General features: G+C 50.8%; 2 protein-coding genes and 8 non-coding genes across 10 annotated transcripts; 5 read left to right on the forward strand and 5 right to left on the reverse strand.

Moving 5' to 3' along the window:
- The first annotated feature begins 1,212 nt into the window (after positions 1-1,212).
- Positions 1,213-1,284, forward strand: Trnap-cgg (transfer RNA proline (anticodon CGG)). Its single transcript has one exon. It is a non-coding gene; the product is annotated as a tRNA-Pro (tRNA).
- Positions 1,285-1,771: 487 nt separating this feature from the next.
- On the forward strand, positions 1,772-1,843 carry Trnad-guc (transfer RNA aspartic acid (anticodon GUC)). The gene has a single exon. It is a non-coding gene; the product is annotated as a tRNA-Asp (tRNA).
- Positions 1,844-2,250: 407 nt separating this feature from the next.
- Positions 2,251-2,322, reverse strand: Trnag-ucc (transfer RNA glycine (anticodon UCC)). The gene has a single exon. It is a non-coding gene; the product is annotated as a tRNA-Gly (tRNA).
- A 488-nt stretch (positions 2,323-2,810) lies between these two features.
- Trnaw-cca (transfer RNA tryptophan (anticodon CCA)) lies at positions 2,811-2,882 on the forward strand. The gene has a single exon. It is a non-coding gene; the product is annotated as a tRNA-Trp (tRNA).
- Positions 2,883-7,937: 5,055 nt separating this feature from the next.
- On the forward strand, positions 7,938-13,809 carry Aurkb (aurora kinase B). The gene is made up of 8 exons (XM_059269430.1): positions 7,938-8,280; positions 9,500-9,602; positions 9,709-9,760; positions 9,935-10,126; positions 10,330-10,468; positions 10,558-10,706; positions 12,499-12,673; positions 13,096-13,809. Exons 1-8 carry the CDS (start codon positions 8,233-8,235, stop codon positions 13,255-13,257), a joined length of 1,020 nt encoding a protein of 339 aa, XP_059125413.1. The 5' UTR covers positions 7,938-8,232; the 3' UTR covers positions 13,258-13,809.
- Positions 13,810-14,942: 1,133 nt separating this feature from the next.
- Borcs6 (BLOC-1 related complex subunit 6) lies at positions 14,943-17,208 on the forward strand. Its single transcript, XM_059269431.1, has one exon. It carries the CDS (start codon positions 15,422-15,424, stop codon positions 16,505-16,507), a length of 1,086 nt encoding a protein of 361 aa, XP_059125414.1. The 5' UTR covers positions 14,943-15,421; the 3' UTR covers positions 16,508-17,208.
- A 673-nt stretch (positions 17,209-17,881) lies between these two features.
- On the reverse strand, positions 17,882-17,955 carry Trnai-aau (transfer RNA isoleucine (anticodon AAU)). Its single transcript has one exon. It is a non-coding gene; the product is annotated as a tRNA-Ile (tRNA).
- A 332-nt stretch (positions 17,956-18,287) lies between these two features.
- Positions 18,288-18,361, reverse strand: Trnat-agu (transfer RNA threonine (anticodon AGU)). Its single transcript has one exon. It is a non-coding gene; the product is annotated as a tRNA-Thr (tRNA).
- A 213-nt stretch (positions 18,362-18,574) lies between these two features.
- Trnas-gcu (transfer RNA serine (anticodon GCU)) lies at positions 18,575-18,656 on the reverse strand. The gene has a single exon. It is a non-coding gene; the product is annotated as a tRNA-Ser (tRNA).
- Positions 18,657-19,011: 355 nt separating this feature from the next.
- On the reverse strand, positions 19,012-19,083 carry Trnaw-cca (transfer RNA tryptophan (anticodon CCA)). The gene has a single exon. It is a non-coding gene; the product is annotated as a tRNA-Trp (tRNA).
- Positions 19,084-22,769: the final 3,686 nt, after the last annotated feature.

Genomic DNA, 22,769 nt, shown 5'->3' on the forward strand with positions numbered 1-22,769 from the left:
CACGAGGGAGGCACAGTTGCAGGAAGAAAGTTCTAGACATGCTTTGGAAAAATATTGTCTTAGTAACTGCCAGGAAGGACCTGGATGAAGAAATTCTGCGGGGTAGGCTCCTGGTGTAGACACGTCAACGACTGCAGAACACCAAGACGTCTTGCCCTATCCCAGTGGCAGTCAGCAAGTGTGGCAGTCCAAAGTTAAACCCTAGAGCTGTGTGTCTCAGTGTAAAGCTTTGGCTCCTATTACCATGTGAGATATTTTCATCCAAGTCTAGTGGTAAGGGCACTCCACAGTGTATAGGAACACATTTGTACTCCGTTTTGCAGGAAGCTAAAAGGAATGCATAATTCAGTGGCCTTGGTGTTTGTGCTCCCTCTGCTACTGAGAGAATGGAGACCGAATGGCGAGGATTAAAAACGCCAACACCATGAATCTCAGAGGCGAGGCTAGCTCCGGGAGCAAAGCTAGACTTTGAAGTGCCTGCTTTTGTTTCTCCTCCCAGGGTAATCTGCTGGCTAACGAGGAGATGTGACACAGACCTTTTAGGATGCTAGCTCATTGTCTTCTCAGATTGCTGATTCGGAATAAAGATTCAATTCCTGGTTCTTGTCCATGTTTCAGGCGGCACCCACCCAGTTACGCTGGGAGGGAATGGGAAAGCTCAAGAGGAGGGTGGGAGAGCATCTGATCCTACCAGCTGGGCACCCAGGGCCCATGCTAGCGACACCGCCTTGGGAGGTCTTTTGCTCTCTCTCTCCGACTTCTAGCTGGGCGTGGACAGGTCGTGTGGATGGATGGTGGGCTACTGAAGGGTCTATCCTAGGGCACTGCAGTAAGGCCAACGCAGAGACGGCGAGAAAAGCTGCCTTTCACCCAGGGAGTTCAGGTCGCGGTCCCTAGCACGTTTCCAAACCAAGCCGTGCCACGGATTAACGTCAAAGCTCGAGTCTGGGACGGAGGGCTCCGGGCGGTGACCTCAGGGTTTGGAACCGCACGAGCAGTGGGAAAACGCCATCTCTAACCGCAGGGTGGCCCAGCGCAGCGGCGCGGGGACAGAGTCGGAGCACGCGGGCCAGCGATGGGCCGCAGACCCTTAGACCCCGGCCGCCCCGAAGGGCTTTGCAGCGGGCGGTCTCCCTCCGGCGCGTGGTGTCACCCAGACTGCAGCAAAAGTCTTACGACCTCTATGGGCGTCCGCAGATAAGGTCGCATGTCGGCTCGTTGGTCTAGGGGTATGATTCTCGCTTCGGGTGCGAGAGGTCCCGGGTTCAAATCCCGGACGAGCCCCGTCTTTGCACTTTTGGCAGTGTCACGCAGGAAGCAGCTTTACGGTAGCAGAAATGTCAGCACAGCCCCAGCCGGCATGCCAGGGCGAGCGGAACACCGTCCGTTTTTAGGCAAGTCGCCCGGTTTCTGCTCCCTACTCTCCTGCTAGGTACCTCACCCTGGACGCAGGAGGCTGGTGTCTGTTTGACCAACCTCCGTCTTGGGATTGTGGATGACAGGTGAGGAGCGGCGAGACATAGCCTGGGTCTTCTTGGAGAGCCAGGGATCGTCAGAACGCGGGTTCGACAGCCTTGGAGACCATCTGTGTCTTTCGGTGGCTCCTGCTGTCTCCGGACTTTCTGCAGACGCCCTTTCCGTTCTGTCTACAGCGGGAGTGGAGTTCTGATCACCGCCGTGAGGGGTTGGAGAGAAGAGGCTGCAGAGCCGGCACAGCAGCCGCAGGCTGGAACCCAGATCAGGGATCTGGAGAAGCTCTGGAACAGCTCACTCCTCGTTAGTATAGTGGTGAGTATCCCCGCCTGTCACGCGGGAGACCGGGGTTCGATTCCCCGACGGGGAGAGCTAACAGCACTTTTTGTTAACACTTGGAGGAGACACTAGGCATTGCCAGTCTTAAACTTTGGCGAGCTGCTGCGCCCGAATGCAGAGACCAGGTGATTCAACCCTTGCTTTGGCCCCCGGGGCATCTGGGTCTGGATTTGCATCGCCACCTGAGCAGTGTCTGTGGTTCCGGCGGACCGAGTGCTCACACCCGGGAGAGCATACAGGACACAGGGCAGGACCCTGGCGAACGACCGGGGTTGTGGCAGAGTGGCGAGCAGGTCTCCGCGGACTTGGAAGGTTCCTCTGGATATTTATACCCACCATCGATTTGGCTAAGGAGGAGGTGCGGGGAGTGGGAGAAGAAAAGGGAAGAGGGGGGAAGAAGAAGAAAGAAAAAAAAAAAAAAAAAAAAAAAGGCCCCACTGCGTTGGCCGGGAATCGAACCCGGGTCAACTGCTTGGAAGGCAGCTATGCTCACCACTATACCACCAACGCAGATGCGAATGATTCTCGCTGCGATCCAATTTATATTCATCTCCATGCGTATTTTTGATGTCATTATGTCAAATTTGTGATTATACCGAAAGTACGAGCAAGAAAAACGGAAACCAGAGAAACTAAATTTGTTTTTTGTCATTAACACATCTGGGATTAAGTGTAAAACTCTGTTTAGGAGTCAGTGACACCATAATGACATCTTCTCTAGGAAAAAAAAAAAAAAAAGAAGACCGTCGTTCCAAACGTTGAAGTCGCTGTTCTGAATGAGCTTAGTATGGCCCAAGGCTAAAGAATTTGCCTTTCCGTCGAAGATACATAAGCACATCCCATCGTTTAACCGTAGTTGATTTCCGTGTGAGCGCGAGCCTCCCTCGGTCTGAGAACCGTGTGAACAAAGCCCGAGATTCATCCCGAGGAGAAATCGGCCGTGCTCGCTGCGGAGGAGGCTTCTGTTCACCGGGCCCACCAACCCCAGGGCGCACAGAGGCCTCGTGGCGCAACGGTAGCGCGTCTGACTCCAGATCAGAAGGTTGCGTGTTCAAATCACGTCGGGGTCATCAGCTGTACTTATTTTCTGGTTATGTGTGCCTTTAAAGAAGAACCCGTTCCTTTCTGTTCTACTACATTCACACTTTTTCTCTCCTAGACGCTGTGAATTCGGGTCAAAATTTTTATGCCTTTTTCCGGTTTCTGTCAAAATAGCTATGCCCTTTAATAAATATTTAGATATCCTAACAGTAATTGTTAATGACAGTCGCCCAACTCTTGTTCAGAAAATCTATTTAAGGCAATAAATGTTCTTTTTTCAGAAAACCTGTAGCAATAGTTAATCACTTTAAAAACAATAATATTGTTTTTAATTACCTTATCCCAAACCGCTGTTTTCGCTTTAGACCTTTCCATTTATGTTTACGGGTGGGGCCCACAAGTTTGTCCCTTATTTTTACTCAACATCTGTATGAAAAGTATAATTATATATTTTTTATGACTGGAGCGACAACCTAAAATTTTATGACACTTGTGTAAAGTATTACGCAATTCTTCTGAGGTTGGAAATTTAGCTATCTAGTTATCTGCACTTGTTCTTACTATTTAAAATGCTGCCACTAGGTCGCCTTTTTGCTGGTTCGTTTGGTATGTTGATTTGGAGTTGGGGGCAGTTGCTGGGGTTTTTGTCTTTTTGTGAGTTCTCCTGTAGCCCAGGCTGGCCCAAGAGCCCTAGGTAGCTGATCTTGAACTCTTGATCTTGCTGTCTGCAACTCCCAAGAACCGACTTTACAGGCGTTCGCTCCCAGGTCATATTATTTCCTTTGCCTTTACTGAACAAGATCTGTGACGTGAATTCCTGGAGTCTCAGTTTTTGGTTGAAGGTTTTTCTTAGCTGTCCTAGTGATTTTAAGGGGCTGTGAACCTTTTTCAAGCCTAAGTGAACTTCCTCCCACCCCCCCAGTGTTGTTATATTTAAAATTAAAATCTCGCTGCTATGTGTTTTGGGTGCAGTCGCCAGTGTGGACTGCCTGGAGCCATATCTCAGAAAACTGAGGAAATCAAGGGCTTTCTGCTCACATCCCGGCAGAAGGATGCCCAATCCGTCAAGATCAAGAAGATAGTGTGGAGCTGAAGGTTCGCTGTGCCGCAGGTATCTTTGCATCCTGTCATCACAGACAAGGAGAAGCAGAAAAGCTGAAGCGGTCCCTGTGCCCTGGTGTGGCAGTGAAGGAGTGGAATGAACCAGACTCAGCATTTGACTATTTAAAAAAAACCTTGAAAAGTTAAAAATAAAATAAAATAAAATTCCATTTTTTTGTTTTGTTTGTTTTGCTGTGTTTATTTTACTACTTTGTAATCCTGGCTTGGAACTTACTGTGCAAACCAAATGGACCTGTACTTCAGTGATCCTCCTGCCTCTCCCTCGGAAGAGCTGGGATGACAGGCGTGAGCGAGCCACCGTGGGTGGCGCCAAAGTCTAAACGCATTTTTCGTCATCCCTGATGAACTTTGGGTAGAACGCAGGGTATCGCATATAAAGGATGCTCCTCTCCACGCTGCTCACTAGGAGACATGGACATGTTCGCTACCTTAAGTTTGTTTTTAAAGGGGGAAAACAGCAGAACACAAGCAAGAAAGAAGTGAAAGAGAAACCCAAGCTAGCGAATGCTTCTTGCCCAACCCACCTCCTCCCACATCTCACACACACACACACACACACACACACCACTTACACACACAACATACACACATACAACATACACACATCACACACACACCATACACAACACACACACACCATACACACCACACACACCACACACACACACCACACACACATACACACACCACACATACCACACATACACCACAAACACACCATACACATACACACAACACACACACATACACACATACACATACCACACATACACCACACACACATCACACACATACACACAACACACATATACACACACCACACACAACACACACACATACACACATACACATACCACACATACACCACACACACCACACACACATACACACAACACATACATACACACACCACACACACCACACACACATACACACATACACATACCACACACACACAACACATACACACAACACACAACACATACACACATACACACATACACATACCACACATATACCACACACACACAACACATACACACAACACACAACACATACACACATACACACACACACATACCACACATATACCACACACACACAACACATACAACACACACCTGCTGTGGGATGTATGGCAAATGTGTTGCTAATTAATCAATAAAACACTGATTGGCCGTTGGCTAGGCAGGAAGTATAGGCGGGGCAAGGAGGAGAATAAAGCTGGGAAGTGGAAGGCTGAGTCAGAGAGACACTGCCAGCCACCACGATGAGAAACAGCATGTGAAGATGCCGGTAAGCCACAAGCCATGTGGCAAGGTATAGATTAATGGAAATGGATTAATTTAAGCTGTAACAACAGTTAGCAAGAAGCCTGCCACGGCCATACAGTTTGTAACCAGTATAAGTCTCTGTGTTTGCTTGGTTGGGTCTGAGGGCTGTGGGACTGGCAGGTGAGAGAGATTTGCCCTGACCATGGGCCAAGCAGGAAAACTCCAGCTACACACACCACATACACACACCACACACACATACCACATACACATACACATACCACACACACATACACATACCACACACACACCACACACATACCACACCCCCCCACACCACATACACCCCCCCCACACACATACCACACACCCCCACACCACATACACCCCCCACACACACACATACCACACACCCCACACCACATACACCCCCCACACACAACACACACAATACACAACACAAACACACCACACACATCACACACCACACACACACCACAACACAGACATACACATACCACACACATACCACACACATACCACACACCCCCACACACCACATACACACCCCCCCCCCACACACACACACAAGCCTTGTCTTCCCACATAGACACGGCTTCACATCCTGGCAAGTCTTTGCTCCACAATCAACACCTTTGTCAGTGGGGCGGGGTTCCTGGTGAGGACTCTGGGCTCAGAACACACACACACACACACACACACACACACTCCCCCCCCACCCCCCGCACAACAGATTTCATGCCATGCCAACCAGAATCTGGGCTCCTTCACCTCACTCCCTCCGCCTTGTCCTGTCTGTGACAGACCAGGCCCTTTGTCACAGGCACCTTCACCTCACTCCCCCCGCCTTGTCCTGTCTGTGACAGACCAGGCCCTTTGTCACAGGCACTGAGACAGTAGCAGACCATGGACCGACTGCTGCTGCAGATGTGGTAAACGCCCAAACTCTGGAGCCCTCAAAACAGTTCTGGTCCTCCCCGGGCATGTAAAATGTCAGCCCTCGGCAGGAAAACGGGGGAGATGCCCCCTCATGGCCACCCTCAAGGCCACTTGGCCAGAAGAATCCACATTTACCATTACTCAAGAGACGGAATGAAAGTCAAGAGTTTACTCAGTGGGAACTGCTACTTTATAGAATTTGAAAACTTATTTACTTTTTCTTTGAGTAAATGGCTCCCAGTGTAGCCTGGAACTCCTGGCAATCCTCCTGCCTCAGGCTCCAGAGTGCTGGAATTACAAGGCTGATGTTAGAGTTAGAAACATTAAAGGATCTTTAGGAACAAAATAGTAATCCTGCACAAACAAAACATTCGCAGGAGAGTGGGTTTTGAGTGGGCCTAGCCAAAGAATGTAGAACACGCTGGTTTTGGGGTCTGCCTTCACACACCACAGCTCTCTGGGAAGCAGCGCAGGAAGATCCACCGCCAAAAGCTTTCTAGGAACTTGAAGGAAGTTTAAAAAGAAAATAGTGATGGAATAAACAAGCTGGTAGTGTGTGCTTGTAATCCAAGTACTTGGGAAGCTGTGGTGACACGGTCAGAAGTTCGAGGCCAGCCTGGGCTACATATAGTGACTTGGAGGGCAACCTGATCTGAACAGAGAAACTTTGTCTCAAACAAAACCCAAACACAAAACGGACAAGGAGAATAGAGGGCCCAGAAATACAGATCCATATTCGTGAATTCTACAACCATGGATTCAACAAATTGCTTGTCTGTCTGTCTGTCTAACCTACGCATCCGCCCATCTCATCTAAGAGACTGCGTCTGGATTGACTCCCTGCATCACACCCCCTCACAGTAGCTTACTACTGTTTCTCAGCATTTCCATAGCATTAGGTAGTTAGGTGAGCTGGGGGTTAGCCAGAGCCGGAAAGAACTACAAACAATGCAAATACTGTGTCATATACAATGTTATGCCTGTTTATGTAAGGGACCTGCGCGCTCTGGGTTTGGATTTCATGGGTCAGTCCACAGACAATACACCAAGGATATTTAAAGAGGACATACAAAGATTATATTCAGGGCAGCATTTAAATTCTCCTGCGAACCAGACAGTTTTTGTTTGGTTTGGTTTTGGTTTTGGTTTTTTATTCGAGACAGGGCTTCTCTGTGTAGGCCTGGTTGTCCTGGAACTTGCTTTGTAGACCAGGCTGGTCTCGAACTCACAGAGATCTGCCTGCCTCTGCCTCCCGAGGTAAACCAGACAGTTTAACCAATGATGTTGGCATTAGTCTCTCTCTATCTGGCAGAAAACAAAGGTTTTACACACACACACACACACACACACACACACACACACTCTCTCTCTCTCTCTCTCTCTCTCTCTCTCTCTCTCTCTCTCTCTCTCTCTCTCTCCCTCTCTCGCTCGCTCTGTAGACCAGGCTGGCCTCGAACTCACGGATCCCCATCTCTGCCTCCTGAGATCTGGGGATTAAAGGCGTGTACCACTGCTGTCCAAAATTCAGTTTTTTTATAAGCGAGAAAACAAAAGTGTGAGGATCTTGGGACCCAGCCTCAACCCAGAGAAACGAGCCTCTTTTTTTTTTTTTTTTTTGGCATCTCAACAAGTTACGTCACAAGAATCGTAGCCAATGAGAGTGGGTTTGGGTGCAGCTCAGCCAATGGGCTCAGAGCGGGAGATTTGAACGTGCCGGGGTCACGGAGCTGCGGGGCAGTTCCTCCGCCCAGCCGGTGCCGAGTGGGGATCGTGGGCTCCGGAGGGCGCAGGTGACCCACGGGGTCGGGCTCCGTTGGGCGGGCCACGTGCCTGCCGGGCCGCCTAAAGGGAGGGGTGCGGAGAGGGGCGCGGGGGTGCGCCCCGGCCTCGGCCTGCGTGCCGATTCGCTTCCTTCCGCCCGCCCAGGCTCGCCCTCCCCGCAGATCGGCCTCTACCTCCTGCCTCGCTCGCCGCTGCCTCCCTCTCCGCCCCGCGCGCGCTCCTGCGGCTCTTCCTCTTGAGAATGGCCCAGAAGGAGAACGCCTACCCGTGGCCCTATGGCTCGCAGACGGTAAGGTCCTGGCCGCACTCCCTCCCCACCTCCCGAGTCCTTGGAGTCCGATGTGCTTTCAGACCATGAATCCCACCCTCTAGTCTGAAAAAATCAACTGCACGGAAATTAGAATAGAATAGAAAGTTACCGTGTCAAAGGCCCAGGATGGTCTAAATGTTTGTGAGGCTGGATATCAAACCCAGAGCCTCACGTTTTGAGGTGCCATGGAGCTACACTCCAGCCTGGGATTTATCTTAATGAGTGGTTGGAACTAAGGATCCAAATAGATTTGAAATTGTGTGTGTGTGTGTGTATTAACACATGGGCCAATCTATATTGGTATCATTGGGGGAGGTTTGTAGGCACACTGGGGCCTTCTCTTGGCTGAAGAAATGAGCTAGTAAGCACGATGCTGCACACCTGTAATGAGCTTGGCAAAATATCGGGACCCTGTGCCCTCCTCCAAAATGAAGAGCCCTTCACAGTCTGTTCCCTGTTGGTGGGACCTGGGCATCCTGGACAGTCCATCGGCTTCCTTGTCCCAGCTTCTTCCCGCACGGAGCACTGGGTAAAACTGACAAGTGGAGTCTGAATGAGACACCGCTGCTCCATGTACCTTGGTCACTACCAAAAGAACTCAGACAAGTTTGAAAGTGAAGAAGTGGCCCAAGGTTGTCAGTAACCCTCTGGTCTGTTATTATAAAGGATTAAATACTGGTGTTGCGGCTTCATGAGCTCAGGCTCTTATGCAAGCCTGCATGAATGTGGTGATGTGTGTAGAGCTATCCAGTTTGGACTGTGCCAGGCTTGAGAAGGTGGCCTGGGCCAGGGCCAGGTGAATTGTTAGCTGTCAGAGTGAATCTTTTCCCCTGGTCTTGGGTTGTTTTTTCATTCACTCGTTTACTTTGCTGTTTTTTGTTTATTTGGTTGGTTGGTTTTTTGGTGGGGAAGGTGATGTTAAAACAAGGTCTTATTTAGCTCAGACTGGCCTTGCACTGACTGTTGAGGATGGTCTTGAACTCCTGACCAGGAGCCTCCATCTCCTAAGTGCTGGGGTTTCTTGTGGAGCACTGAGCAGCCCTTCAGGGCGAGGTAGCCAAACCACGGTGTGTCACCGTCTTTCTTTGAACTGTGAGTGGAGGGGTCCTGTAAACAAGTAGCTGAAATTATGCTTGTAGCACATTCTGGCTAGGCCACAGGGACAGGGACACCCTCAGACCCACCCTTTGCTCCTCAGTCTCATTCGGGTCTGAACACCCTGCCCCAGAGAGTCCTGCGGAAGGAGCCTGCTGTGACCTCTGCCCTCGCCCTCATGAACCGGTCCAATGTCCAGTCCACAGGTACCTGGGACAGTGGGGAGGGGATTGGCCAAGGGACCAGAACCTAAGGGAGGGTGCAAGGGGACAATGTCAAAGGAGGAACTCAACATGCCTGCTCTCTCTTTAGCTGCCCCTGGCCAGAAGTTGGCTGAAAATGTCAGTCGGGGCCCCACTGCCTTGTAAGTACCCCAGAGCAGGTAGGGGGACTTGAGCAGTGGTCACGCCGAAATGGGGGAGTTAAGGGGCGTAGGAATAGAGAGAAATGCAGACGGTTGATGAGAGAAACCAAACACCTTGAGAGTCGAAGGCAGCCAGCGCTGAGCTCGCTCCCTTCCCCCCACTTTTCTAATCAGGCGGTCCCTCACTATTGATGACTTTGAGATCGGACGGCCTCTGGGCAAAGGCAAATTTGGAAATGTGTACTTGGCTCGGGAGAAGAAAAGCCATTTCATCGTGGCTCTCAAGATCCTCTTCAAGTCTCAGATCGAGAAAGAGGGAGTGGAGCACCAGCTGCGCCGGGAGATCGAAATCCAGGCACATCTGCAGTATGCGGCCCAGCCCTGACCCTGGCCCCGGCCCCTCTGCCAACCTGATCACCTCACGTTCCTACTTCTGCAATCCCAGCCCCGTCGTAGTCCACCTGGACCACCTGCCCACCTCCTCCTTACTGCTCCCACCCTGATCTAGGTCTCTGCCATCTGTCCTGTCTCCTAGATACGAGCCAAAGCTTCCTTTCTCTTTGCCCCAGACATCCCAACATTCTTCGGCTCTACAACTACTTCTATGACCGCCGGAGGATCTACTTGATACTGGAATATGCCCCGAGGGGAGAGCTCTACAAGGAACTACAGAAGAACCGGACTTTCGATGAGCAGCGGACAGCCACGGTCAGGACCCGGTGTGGGGTTCGAGGCTGGGGCTGGGGCTGGGGCGGGAAGTGAAGGCCTGGTTGACCTTGTGTTGTGGACCCTTGCAGATCATGGAGGAACTGTCGGATGCGCTGATGTACTGCCACAAGAAGAAGGTGATTCACAGAGACATAAAACCCGAGAACCTGCTGTTAGGTCTCCAGGGGGAGCTGAAGATTGCGGACTTCGGCTGGTCTGTGCACGCCCCTTCCCTGAGGTATGGTGGGGCTGGGGGGCTGTCCCCGGTGTGAGGCTGTGACATTCTGTATAAAACTCTCCTGTGTCTTGTTCCTCAGAATGGGGTTTATCTCCATGTAGTATAGACATAGCGATATCTTTACAGAAATAGCTGACCCAGTAATTCCTGCCCTGAATTTTCTGCTCTTTTTCTATTAAATAGAGTGGGCCCGCTCTTACATCATTGTGAAAACTCCCACACTACTGATTGGTTGATTGAGACAGGGTCCAATGTAGCACAAAATGGCTTCAAACTCACTATATAGGCAAAGATAACTGTAAATTTCTGATCATCTTTGCCTTCACCTCTAAACATAGTAGGATTACAGGTATATATCACCATGTCAAGTTAACCCCTGCCAATCTCATTTTAAGGAGATATGGTCTCACTGTGTTGCCCAGACTCTCCTTAAAGGCCCAGGCACAAATGCTTGTCTGGTATTGCCGGCCTACACTGCCATGCCTGGTTACCCATGTCACATTTTATTTGGTTTTACAGTGTTGAGGATGGAACCCAGGCATTGCCTATGCCAGACAAATGCTCTCTCCCCGAGACACATCCCTCAAAACCTCTTCCCAGTTTTTGAACTTGTTTTGTTTTGGTTTTTGGAGACAGGGTTTCTCTGTGTCGCCCTGGCTGTCCTGGAACTCACTCTGTAGACCAGGCTGGCCTCAAACTCTTAGAGATCCACCTGCCTCTGCCTCCCGAGTGTTGAGGTTAAAGGCTGCTGCCTGGCCTCTTCCCTCCCAGTTTTTTTTTTTTTTTTCTTTTTATAAGCATTTTTTAATAATTTATTTATGTGTGTTGGTGTTTTGTCTGCATGTATATCTGTGTGAGGGTGTCAGATCTTGGAGTTATAGATAGTTGTGAGCTGCCATGTGGGTGCTGGGAATTGAACCTGGGTCCTGCAGTCAGTGCTCTTACCCGCTGAGCCATCTCTCCAGCCCGCCTCTTCCCAGTTTTTAGACAAGATTTTACCCTGTAGCCCAAGGTGACCTCAGACTGACAATTTACCTCAGCTGCCCAAATGCTGGGATTAAGCTAAGTATAGTGGTTCATGCCTTTCAATCCAGCCCTAGGGAGGCAATGGTAGGTGCATCTCTCTGAGGTCAAGGTTGGTCTGGCCTACCTAGTGAGTTCCAGGTCAGCCAAGGCTCTATTATAAAGAGACCCTGTCTCAAAAGAAACAAAACAAAACGCCTTACCAAATACTGGGATTAGAGGTGTATATCACAGTATCCAGTGACCCCATCATTGTTTAGAGCTTCATGGTATTGCACAGTAAAAATATAATCTGACTTATTTAAATCGTGTATGCTCGGTGGGTATCAGAGATATTTTCTGTTTTGTCTTTGAAATGAGCATTGTCCTCGTCTCTGATTGTTTTATTTTTTTATTTATTGAGATTAAGATAGCAGGGCAGTGGTGGCGCATGCCTTTAATCCCAATACTCGGGAGGCAGGCCGATCTCTGAGTTTGAGGTCAGCCTGATCTACAGAGTGAGTTCCAGGACAGCCAGGGTTACACAGAGAAACCCCGTCTTGTAAAGCAAAAAAAAAAAAAAAAAAAGATTAAGATAATCCATTAGTGTGGCCATCTCTGACACTTGGCTTATATCATTACTACATCCTACTCCAGATGCTCAGTCTGATTTAGATGGACAGCTCCCCCATCCCCAATGCATCTTGGGGTCTCTGGGCTGTCTATTGTCAAGTAATGAGAAAAGAGAAGCTGATTTGGGGGACTCTACCCACTTCCCTCATCCCACCAGGAGGAAGACCATGTGTGGCACCCTGGACTATCTGCCCCCAGAGATGATTGAGGGGCGCACGCATAACGAAATGGTAGATCTGTGGTGCATCGGGGTGCTCTGCTATGAACTGATGGTGGGGAACCCACCCTTTGAGAGTCCTAGCCACAGTGAGACATACCGTCGGATTGTCAAGGTAGGATACCTGCCTGGCTCTGTGTACTGTGGAAGCTAGGTCTGGGGTGGGCAGAGTAGACTTGTAGGGTTCTTCAAAGCCTCCCTGTTTTGTAAATACTTTTTATTCTCAGACAATTTCATACATATATACAACGTTTCTTGAGCAGATCTACCCCCCCCTTTCCTAACACCTGCCCCACCCACCTTCATGTCATGAACTCTTTCTTTTTATAGCCCCCTGAGACCAGCTAGTGCTGCCAGCATGAGCCCTGGCAACTCCCTGAACCCACACTCCCAAAGGAAAATGTCTTCCTTTCCCCAGCAGCCATCCATTGTCAATAATGCCTCCTCTGGGGGTTGCAAACATCTCTTGATCGAATGAGTAGTCAAGGAAGATGTAGTCAGGGTAACACAGACGAAACCTTTCTCCCTTACCTGCAGGTGGACCTGAAGTTCCCCCCTTCTGTGCCTGAGGGGGCCCAGGACCTCATCTCCAAGCTGCTCAAGCATAACCCGTCAGAACGGCTGCCGCTGGCCCAGGTCGCTGCTCACCCTTGGGTCCGGGCCCACTCCCGGAGGGTCCTGTCTCCCTCGGCTCTTTAGCCTGCTTCTTGGTTTGGTCCCTGTCGTTGGCTCGGTTTTGTTTGTGTCTCTGTGTATGTGTTGGGGGAGGGGGAGGGTGGTTCACAACTGTCCCCAACTCCTGTTCTAGGGACTCTGACCCCTCTTCTGGCCTCCACAGGCAAAACCAGGCATACATGTGGTGCACATACATGTAGGCGAAACATATAAAGTTAAAACAACAACCCAAACAGAGCTGGAGAGATGGCTCAGCAGTTAGGAGCACTGGCTGCTCCTCCAGAGGACCTGGGTTCAATTCCCAGCACCCACATGTCAGCTCACAACCGTCTGTAACTCCAGTCCTGGGGAATCTGGAGCTTTCTAGCCTCTGCAGGCACTAGGCATGGATGTGGTACACATATATGCAGGCAAAACACCCATACACAATTAGAATCTGAAGAAATCGTGTAGCCTGATTTCCTTCAATTTTCCAAATTTGAATGTTGTTTTAAAAATACCATATGCCAAAAATGCATCTAATGTAGTTTGTGAAACATGCTTAGCCCAGCCTATCTTAAATTCAAAAAAATTATGTAGCACAAAGTATATTTTATAATAAAGTCTTAAATATTTCATGTTTTTGAATGCTGTATTGAAGGTAAAAAATAGTTGTTACACTTTGGCAACATTGTGAAGCAAAAAAAAACAAAAAAACAAAAAACAAGTCGCTTGGCATGTTAGTACATGCACTCGGGACTGAGTCAGGAGATCTCCAGCCCCTTTGCTTTTCATTCCCATTCTTTATTTATTTATTTATTTATTTATTTATTTATTTATTTATTATTTATTTAGGTTTTTTGAGGCAGCGTTTCTTTGTGTAGTCTTGGCTGTCCTGAACTCACCCTGTAGACCAGGCTGGCCTTATACTCACAAAGATTCACCTGCCTCTGCCTTTGGAGTGCTGGGATTAAAGGTGTGTGCCACCACCACCCAGATTGCATTTGTTTTTATTTATTTATTTTAAAATATGGACCGCTTCATGAATTTGCGTGTCAATGTTGGTGCTGACAAGAAGGGAAAGGGAAGATTCTGCAATGGTTATCAGCAGTGATTGTACAAACTTTTCACATAGGATTCCGTTTCAAAAACAACAGCAATCACATCTATTATAAGTCAAGGAAAAATATATTAATAATTTGTTTTGTTAAACATAAGGGACCCAGAGCTTTGGTTGTGTTTTGCAGCTGACAACTTTTCTATCAACAATTTGCCTTTGGGGAAAATCTCCACCCTCTACAGAAACTACAATGCCCTGCCAGATGTGGCAGCTGCCTGAATCTTGGTCTCGATGTTGGAAATCTTCCTTCTCGTTTATTTTAGCCCAGTGTCTTCTCTCTGTCTCTTCCCCAACCCTGCGCCCTGACGCTTCTTGTTTGTATCAAACCTCTTTTCCTCTGAAGTTTAGGGTAGCCACTCTTCCCTCTGCCTGCAAGATGGCTCTGATGCTCTGGACGGTTCTTTGAGTCTTCCCATCAGAGAGGCCTTGCCCGACCGAGGCCTCATCCCACTAGTACTACTTACTCTCCATCACAGCCCTTTATTTCCCGCAGAGTGCTTATAAAAATGTCTCCTCTTTTCATCTGTTGAATATTTTCTTTTGTGACAAAATCACGTATTATCCTCTAATGAGGGAAGGCTCTACGCAGAGGGGACAGGGGGCCGGCGAGGGAGAAAAGGACATTTAAGTCCACAGGCCTTGCTGCAACTCTGTCCACAGTGGTCCAACGACCAGGCCTGTCCACGTCGCAAGGGTAGAACGTACTCCCATCCCAAGAACCCCCTGAAATCCCAAGAACGCTCCCCAGGCGGGTGCGATTCTGGACCACACCGCTGCGGACCTAGAGTCTGGCTCCGCCCCCGCGGGACTCGGGGGTTTCAGCTCTGCCCCTTCCACTTCCCGAAAGGGCGGGCCACAAGCGCAGCGGTCACCCAGCGGCTACCCGACTGGCTTTCACGTGCGCTCCGCGGCTCAAGAACACCTCTTCGTCCGGAACTTCCTGGGGCGGCGGCCAATCACAGAGTCCTTCCTGTCCGTCCCTGTCTCAGCCGGCTGCCAATCGGAGCTTCTCCGCCAACGCCCCTTAAAGGCGCCGCCGCTGCCGCGGAGCCCGGCGAGCCACTTGAGGTTCCGGCCCCCACCCGCAGTATGGAGGCCGGCCGGGGGCGGCCCGGGCCGGAACCGGAGCTGTCGGCGGCAGCCGACCCTCAGGCCGCGGTTTTCAGCGACAAGCCGGTCCGAACGCCCTCGAAGCCGCCGCCCTCCGTGGTGCGGGGGTCCGGGGAGGAAGAGGCTGAGAACGTTGGGGTCGCGAGCCGTCACCCGCGAGCGTCCCCGAAGACGTCGAGCGGCAGCATCGTCCACCGGCCGGAGCTGGACGCTCGCGAGGTCCAGCCGGGCCTCCGGGCGACGCCGTCACGGGCCGGGGGTCTCCGGGGGCCCGCGGGTTCCGAGCACGCCCCGCCCCCGTCCTCCTGCCACCGCGAGCCGGAGCCCAGCGAGAACCAGCCTTCCGCCCCGAGCGTCTGCCGTCGGGGGAGCCCGGGCGGCGTCGAGATGAACGTGGAGCCGCCGCTGCAGGAGAGTGAAGAGCCCGACGAAGAGGAGGAGGCGGCGGCGGCGGGTCGGGCTGGCCGCTCGTTCCCCAGCCGCCTCCAGGACAGCCGCAGCCTGGACGGGCTGAGTGGGGCGTGCGGCGGAGGGGGAGCCTCCGCCAGTGGCGAGGCCGGCGCGGGCGGAGGACGACGCGCCACCATCTCCAGCCCCTTAGAGCTCGAGGGCACGGTGAGCCGCCACGGCGACCTCACCCACTTTGTCGCCAACAACCTCCAACTCAAGATCCGATTGAGTGGCGCCCCACCGCCCCTTCCCCCGGCCTCTGTGCGGCCCTGCCTGACGCCCGCACCCACTCCCACTATCCCTCCCATCGACCCCGACGTGCTGCGGGATCTGGAGCGGCTGAGCCGCGACCTGGGCGGCCGGGTGGACCGTCTGCTTCGCGGGCTGGGGGGTGCGGTGCAGGAGCTGACAGCCTTGAGCGTGGGCTGTATCCAGACCTACCGCGACGCGGTGGATTCCTTAGGCGAAGCCGTGGACATGAGCATCAAGGGCATGTACACCTTGCTCGCGCGCTGCGAGGAGCTGGAACGGGCTCTGCAACCGGTCCAGGGGCTGGCACGCCAAGTCCGAGATATCCGACGCACTCTGGAGGTGTTGGAGGCCCTATGCAAGTGACCAGGAGCACAGAGGAGAGGCCATGCCTAACCTGGCCAGGCCAGGGTCCAGGAGGACCCTAAGGATTCTTCAAGGAGCCCTGGTGGAGACTGCCGGCTGTGGGGGAGGCCTGTGCGTTAGAGGTTCTTCCACAAGCATTTAGGTGGCCTGTGCCCATTCTGAGCATACGGAGTGTGAATGGGGAAGTTGTAACGATTTTCCTGGTGGGAAGGGATGTAGCTCTGCTTCTATTCTGTTGGCCATCTGTAGCTACCCTGTACCTCCTGACTCTTCTCCCTAGCTAGACCGCCATCCTTGGGAACACAGGCCCGTAGATCTCTGCTGGGGCGTGGGGCAGACCCCCACGTGTAATGAGAAGAGAGAGGAAGTGGCCACAGCCCGCTGTGGCTGTCCTGATTCCAGTGATCGGATGTCAAGTTCCAGGGGCTTTCGGGGCTCGAGTGGTCCTTGGCCACACACCATGCAGGCCCGGGCGCACATCTGCAGATGCATAACATCCTGCTGCTTCCCTCTGGTCCCTAGAATGCCACGGGGTGGAGCTGACAGGAGCACGTTCTTGGCGGAGGGGGTGAGGTGGGAGGTGTCTCACTGCCCTCGGTTCAGGTAGAATTGTTGCTGGGTTTGAAGCCCACCTGTTGGGGAGTATTCTAATCAGTTTTGGCTTTCTGAGTTTTGTGGAATTAAAGTGCCGCTGCTGCTAAGGCTGAGCCTGTTTTTGTGTGGGGGTCGAAGCGGTTGACAAGTCAAAGGAGTGGGGATGAAGGGCGGGGTGAGAACTGGGAGTGTGGGAGAGGAAGTCTCCGGCTAGAAGGAGAAGGATGTGGGTCCTGAGTCAGATCGGAAGGACATAATTACACAGAGGGCCCAAAGAGCCACTAAAGGCAGAACCTTGCAGAAGGGCTTTTCTGCTCCCGATGGACAGGCAGACGCTGAGCAGATTGGTTATCTTGGTTATGGAGGATAAACTCCTGACAGCTCTGCCCTGGCCATATCGGAGCCATGTCACTTGAGACAATTGTGCCCCAATCACAAAGGCTGTCGTCTCCTTACAGTTTACACAGCACATTCAGGACTACATGTTATAATCATAGAATCTCCAAGATCACGAAAGTGGTCTTCCCACAACACAAGACACTCCCACATTTTGGACATATTCCAGTACATTTGTTTAGTTCAAACTGTTTCGGGATTAGAAGTACTGCTTTATGTGTTCTTAGATGTCTCCTCAGAAAAATAATTAAAACTAGTGAGGCCACCTTGCTAAAAAGAATAAAACTATAATCAAGAATAAAAGTCAAACTGAGAATTTCATACCTTCGTCTAATAACGCAGAGAAAAAAAGTGCATGTGAAACCTTAAGAAAACGAACTATTCTGGCCCGTACGGGGATCGAACCCGCGACCTTGGCGTTATTAGCACCACGCTCTAACCAACTGAGCTAACCGGCCAGTTATGAGAACATTGCTATTTTGAAGTCATGTAAATAGATACACATTCCTACTCTCCAAAAGAGTCAGTTTAAAGTTATTTTGAAAGACGAAAAAACAGAATATCCAAACTAGCCAAGGGAGTACCACCTCGAGTTAGCAATTCTGACAAGCCCGAATGATGCGATTTGGGCACTTGTTTGCCGGTCAGGGAGTAAATATGAGGTTCTAGCACCCACTCCGAAATACAAAATCACCAGAACGCCAGACACTGGGCAGTGAGTGCATCGACGTGACGTTGAGGTCTCAAGATGTGTTGGAACTTTTCTTGTTTCCGTAAAAGTGAAGAACAGAGGCACCGCTGGGATTCGAACCCAGGATCTCCTGTTTACTAGACAGGCGCTTTAACCAACTAAGCCACGGCGCCCACACGATGGTACAACACCTTCACTACTTGGCCAGGTCAACTCCAGGGCAGATGAACAAACAGGAAATTAATCTTGGTCGTGCTGGAAAAGGTAGCAGAAAGGACTGAACACCAGGGTGGGTTGTGAAGACTCACTGATTGCGGAGTAATGACGGCGGTAGAAATCCTTGTCTCTAAATTACAAAACTGAATGTAGACCTCAGAAGCTACACACGACGAGGATGGGATTCGAACCCACGCGTGCAGAGCACAATGGATTAGCAGTCCATCGCCTTAACCACTCGGCCACCTCGTCCACGGGAGCAGCGTATGGGTTGGCTTCTCTGAGAACTGAACCCTTACGTCCGACAGGCGCCCTTTTTGCACTTCCGCGAACGTGTCCGTCGCTGCAGAGCGTACTCGCAGAGCGGTTCTATCTCTCGGCGGCCGGGGACACTGACTGTTCCAACTACGGCTGGCTGCCCTTGCGAGCCCTGCTCTTTGCCCAGAATTACCTGGATTATCCGTAAAAACACTCACGAGATCACTGAGCTATACTGACAGGGCGCCGTCAAGAGTGGGCTCCCGAGCTTCTCGTTCTTGTTCAAGAGATGTTTCGTCTTTGAGCATTGGGACAAATAAGGGAAACTAAAACAGGAAAAAGGGGAAGCTGACCCCGACGTGATTTGAACACGCAACCTTCTGATCTGGAGTCAGACGCGCTACCGTTGCGCCACGAGGCCGGCCGGCCACGGTCGTGTGCAGGTCACCTCATGGCTACTATAGGAAGGCTTCCCCCGCTCTGCAGTCACCCCCGACCCACGCTCACCTCCTTTTTTTTTTATGTTCCTGGAAACCCGAAGAATGGATGGACCTCTCCCCTGGGAGGAAGCCCCACAGTCTGAACTCAGATCAAGCGGCTTCACACCTCTGGCTCCATGGCCTCCCCGAGACTGTCCCTGGAGTCTGAGGAAGGTCACGTGGAAGGAGGTCAATGGTGCTTCTCTCACCCCAAAGGCGAGCGCTGGTCTGAGCCTCCGCTATCACACTGCTAAGGCCTGGTCTTCACGGGATCCAGACCCACAGCCGTTTGTTGGCCCTCCCCGCGCCCTCCCCGCATCTGTCTTCGCCTTCAGAATGTTTTCGTCAGCGGTCTGTCTTCTCTGGCTCCAGCAGCTCTCAGCTGTGCACAGCCGGGGCTCCTGCATCTTGCTCACAGGCGCTGGTGTGGGCGCCTGTGGACACCTCCCCTCGGCTAGTCTTTTCTTCCTGCCGGGTCTTCTGCACGTGCCATGACAGGCCTCGTGGAGATGGGAGGCTCTTGACCCTTCCCTCTCCCTCACATGCGGTTTCCAGCCCCCCATCCCATCGTTCCATTCCCTTAGGAGTTCTGCCAGTGCCCAGGCCCGTCCTCTCAGCCTCCCATGCTGGCTTGCTATATCAAGCTCCTCTCTGATCTCCCGGGCTCCAGAAGGTCCTCCATCACTCACTGCCTTAAAATCAAAGGCTCTTTGACGTCCGGATCAAGTCTTAGCTTCTTGGGTTTACAGAGTCAAGAAGTTGAGTTGTTAATGCTTGTGGGCTCTTCATATACAATCCATATATAGGCTGGCTACTTAGTACACTTACGTAATCCTTTTTTGGTGAGTTTTTTGTTTTTTGAGACAGGGTTTCTCTGTGTAGCCTTGCTGTCCTGGAGCTCTCTGCGTAGACCAGGCTGACCTCAAACTCACATAGATTAGCCTGCCTTGCTTCCGGAGGACTGGGACCTCCACCGCCGGCCGGGTTTTGTAATCTTATCGTTACTTTTTTTAGAGATTTATTTTTATTTTAATATGTGGGAAGGGTGTGTGCACATAAATGCAATTGTCCACAGAGGACAGAGGTGTGGGATCTCCCGGAGCTGGTGTTGCAAGCAGTTGTAAACCACCTGATATGGGTCTTGGGGATTGAACTCTCAGATCCTCAGAAAAAACGGTACGTGCTCTTAACCACTGAGCCATCTCATCAGCCTCTACTTTGTTTGTTTGTTTTAAAGACAGTGTCTCAGTTGCCTAAGCTGGCCTTGAACTTGGATTCCTTTGGCTTCAGCCTTCCTAGTGCTAGAATTACAGGAATACCGGACTAAAACTAGCTTTAAAGTTCTGGTCATTTAAAAAACAAAACAAAAAACCTTTAATCCCAGCACTCGGGAGACAGAGGTAGGCGGATCTCTGTGAATTCGAGGCCAACCTGGTCTAGAGCGTAAGATCCAGGACAGGCTCCAAAGCTACACGGAGAAACCCTGTCTCAAACCACCACCACCCAAAAAAAGAAAAGATGGTAGCCTGGGCACATGCACTCGACACAGACCACAGATCACATGCCAGTTTGCCAGTGGTTCCATGATGTGCCAGCAGGTCATGCCTGACCTCTGTTGGCACTCCCTCTTAAACTGCCAGCTCTGTCCCACCACGTGGGTGGTCCTCAGCACCTCGGGTTCATTAAGCCTGGAGGAAGCAGCTCCTACCTTTGGTCACTGGTATTGGAGCGGTAGTGGACAGGCTGGTCAAAGCATGAAGGCAGCCTAGCATTGTTCGAGAGGGTCTCGATCCTTGATTCAGGTAGTCTGGTCCTGAGAGATCTGGACATTCCCGGAAGACAGATTCTCACATCCAGGGGAAAGCATTCTTTTCTGATCATCAGCAGTGGTGCACCTCTCTGGAGATGTTAGCATAGGCCTCCACTGTGATGTCCACAGGCTGCCAAAGTGAGTCCATTCCTAGCAACCCATCTGGAGACCAACCCAGTAAGTCTAGGGTGACGCTGATGCCCAGCACATGTTGAATGGAATGCCTATGCCCAGACTCCAGAGCAGCTGCCTGAGAAGGAAGCATGTCTCCCAGACCCTGGCAGTGCCCAAGTTCAGAGATGTATACATACTCTTTTGTCCCTTCCCAACAAGGGTGAACTATCAGATAATGTTCTGGGTCACTTTTCCTGATTGTTGTCATTACCATCTCCCCGCCCCCCACCCCCCGTGTGTGTGTGTGTGTGTGTGTGTGTGTGTGTGTGTGTGTGTGTGTGTACCACAAACATTAGGAGAAATGAGTCACCCATAGTACTTCCTATGGCCACAGAGTGGCACTAAAACTCAGAAACAGCTTTTCTAGGGCAGGCTCCTGAGAACCAAGGTCGTGGAAAATGACAGGACAGACCTACAATGCTCAGTCTCGTTACCGTATAACACGAAGTGTGATTACCCTGGTTTCTACCATCTAGTGGCCCCCCGCAGGCTGGAACCACTATATGCAGAAAAAGCCCCAAACTGCCAGATGCTAGAACCCCAGATCCCATAGCCAGACCCAGATCTTTTTCTTCTACATATTTCTCATGGAGGCATCAAGGTTCATGCTGGTGATCCCAGAACTTGGGAGGCTGAGACAGGAAAACTGCTGTAAGTACAAGGCCAGTCTAGAGTACTCAGTGAACTTCAGGCTAGCCAGGACTACAAAGTGAGACCTGTCTTGAAAAAAATTAAAAATAAAAAATCAGTACCTCTTGATCCCCTCCAATCCACCTGCTTGATTCCCTCTGATCTGAGCCCCAAACTATCCCTTCTAGATGTCTTTTTATCTCCCCCATTCATCTTCTACTTAAAATCTGTTTTCCATGTTGCAGCCAGAGGCTAGAATACAAATCTGACTATGTCTCGCGCCATGGCTGCAGAAGCTGAGAGAACTCAGCTCTTGTTTACCGCTCCAACATCAGTCTGATCTTCTCTCCCTCTTCTGTCGGCCCCAGAATCCCTGGCTTCCTTTCTGTCTGGCAAACAAAGCCCTTGCTCCTCCCTCCGTCTGGAATGCTGTTTCCCCAGATCTCCACAGAGCTGGCTGACTCCTGCCCTCGGATCTTGGGAAATCTTCAAAAGCATGCCCTTAGCTTTTTCTCACTCTTCGTCCTATGATACAGTGTCTTCCGCCTGGGAATAGTCAAACTTGCTACACCATGACCAAGCAGGGGAGAGACACTAATCTTCCATTTTTTCATCTTCTCTATGCCCTAAGCATGCTTGCATGTTTTACTGCACCCTTAACTTCCGTGATGGAGAATACAAAAAACTCATCTCTTGTTATTAAAAATAATAAATAATAAATGTAGGTGGTGAACGAACACCTTTGACCCCAGCAGAGGGAGGGGCAGAGGCAGGATCATCTCTGAGTTTGAGGCTAGCCTAATCTACATAGTGAGTTCCAGGAAAATCAGAGCTACATAGTGAGACCTGTCTCGAACAAAACAAAACGTCTGTTGGCCCTGGCTGTCTTGGAACCCACACTGCTCTTGCCTCTACCTCCAAAATGCTGAGATTACAGGAGTGTATCACCACGTGGAGCTAAGAGGTGGTTTGATTAAATTAACTAGTTAATCTACTTTTTAATTATTTTATTTT

Source organism: Peromyscus eremicus, chromosome 8a (genome assembly GCF_949786415.1).
Source record: "Peromyscus eremicus chromosome 8a, PerEre_H2_v1, whole genome shotgun sequence".
NCBI classification, from domain to species: domain Eukaryota; kingdom Metazoa; phylum Chordata; class Mammalia; order Rodentia; family Cricetidae; genus Peromyscus; species Peromyscus eremicus.

What these genes read in the sequence shown, in the direction of transcription:
- Aurkb (XM_059269430.1), top strand. Translation starts at nt 8,233, where the DNA reads ATGGCCCAGAAGGAGAACGCCTACCCGTGGCCCTATGGCTCGCAGACG. An exon ending in GTGCACGCCCCTTCCCTGAG is followed by an intron (nt 10,707 to 12,498) that starts GTATGGTGGGGC and finishes TCATCCCACCAG; the next exon opens with GAGGAAGACCATGTGTGGCA. An exon ending in CATACCGTCGGATTGTCAAG is followed by an intron (nt 12,674 to 13,095) that starts GTAGGATACCTG and finishes CCTTACCTGCAG; the next exon opens with GTGGACCTGAAGTTCCCCCC.
- Borcs6 (XM_059269431.1), top strand. Translation starts at nt 15,422, where the DNA reads ATGGAGGCCGGCCGGGGGCGGCCCGGGCCGGAACCGGAGCTGTCGGCG.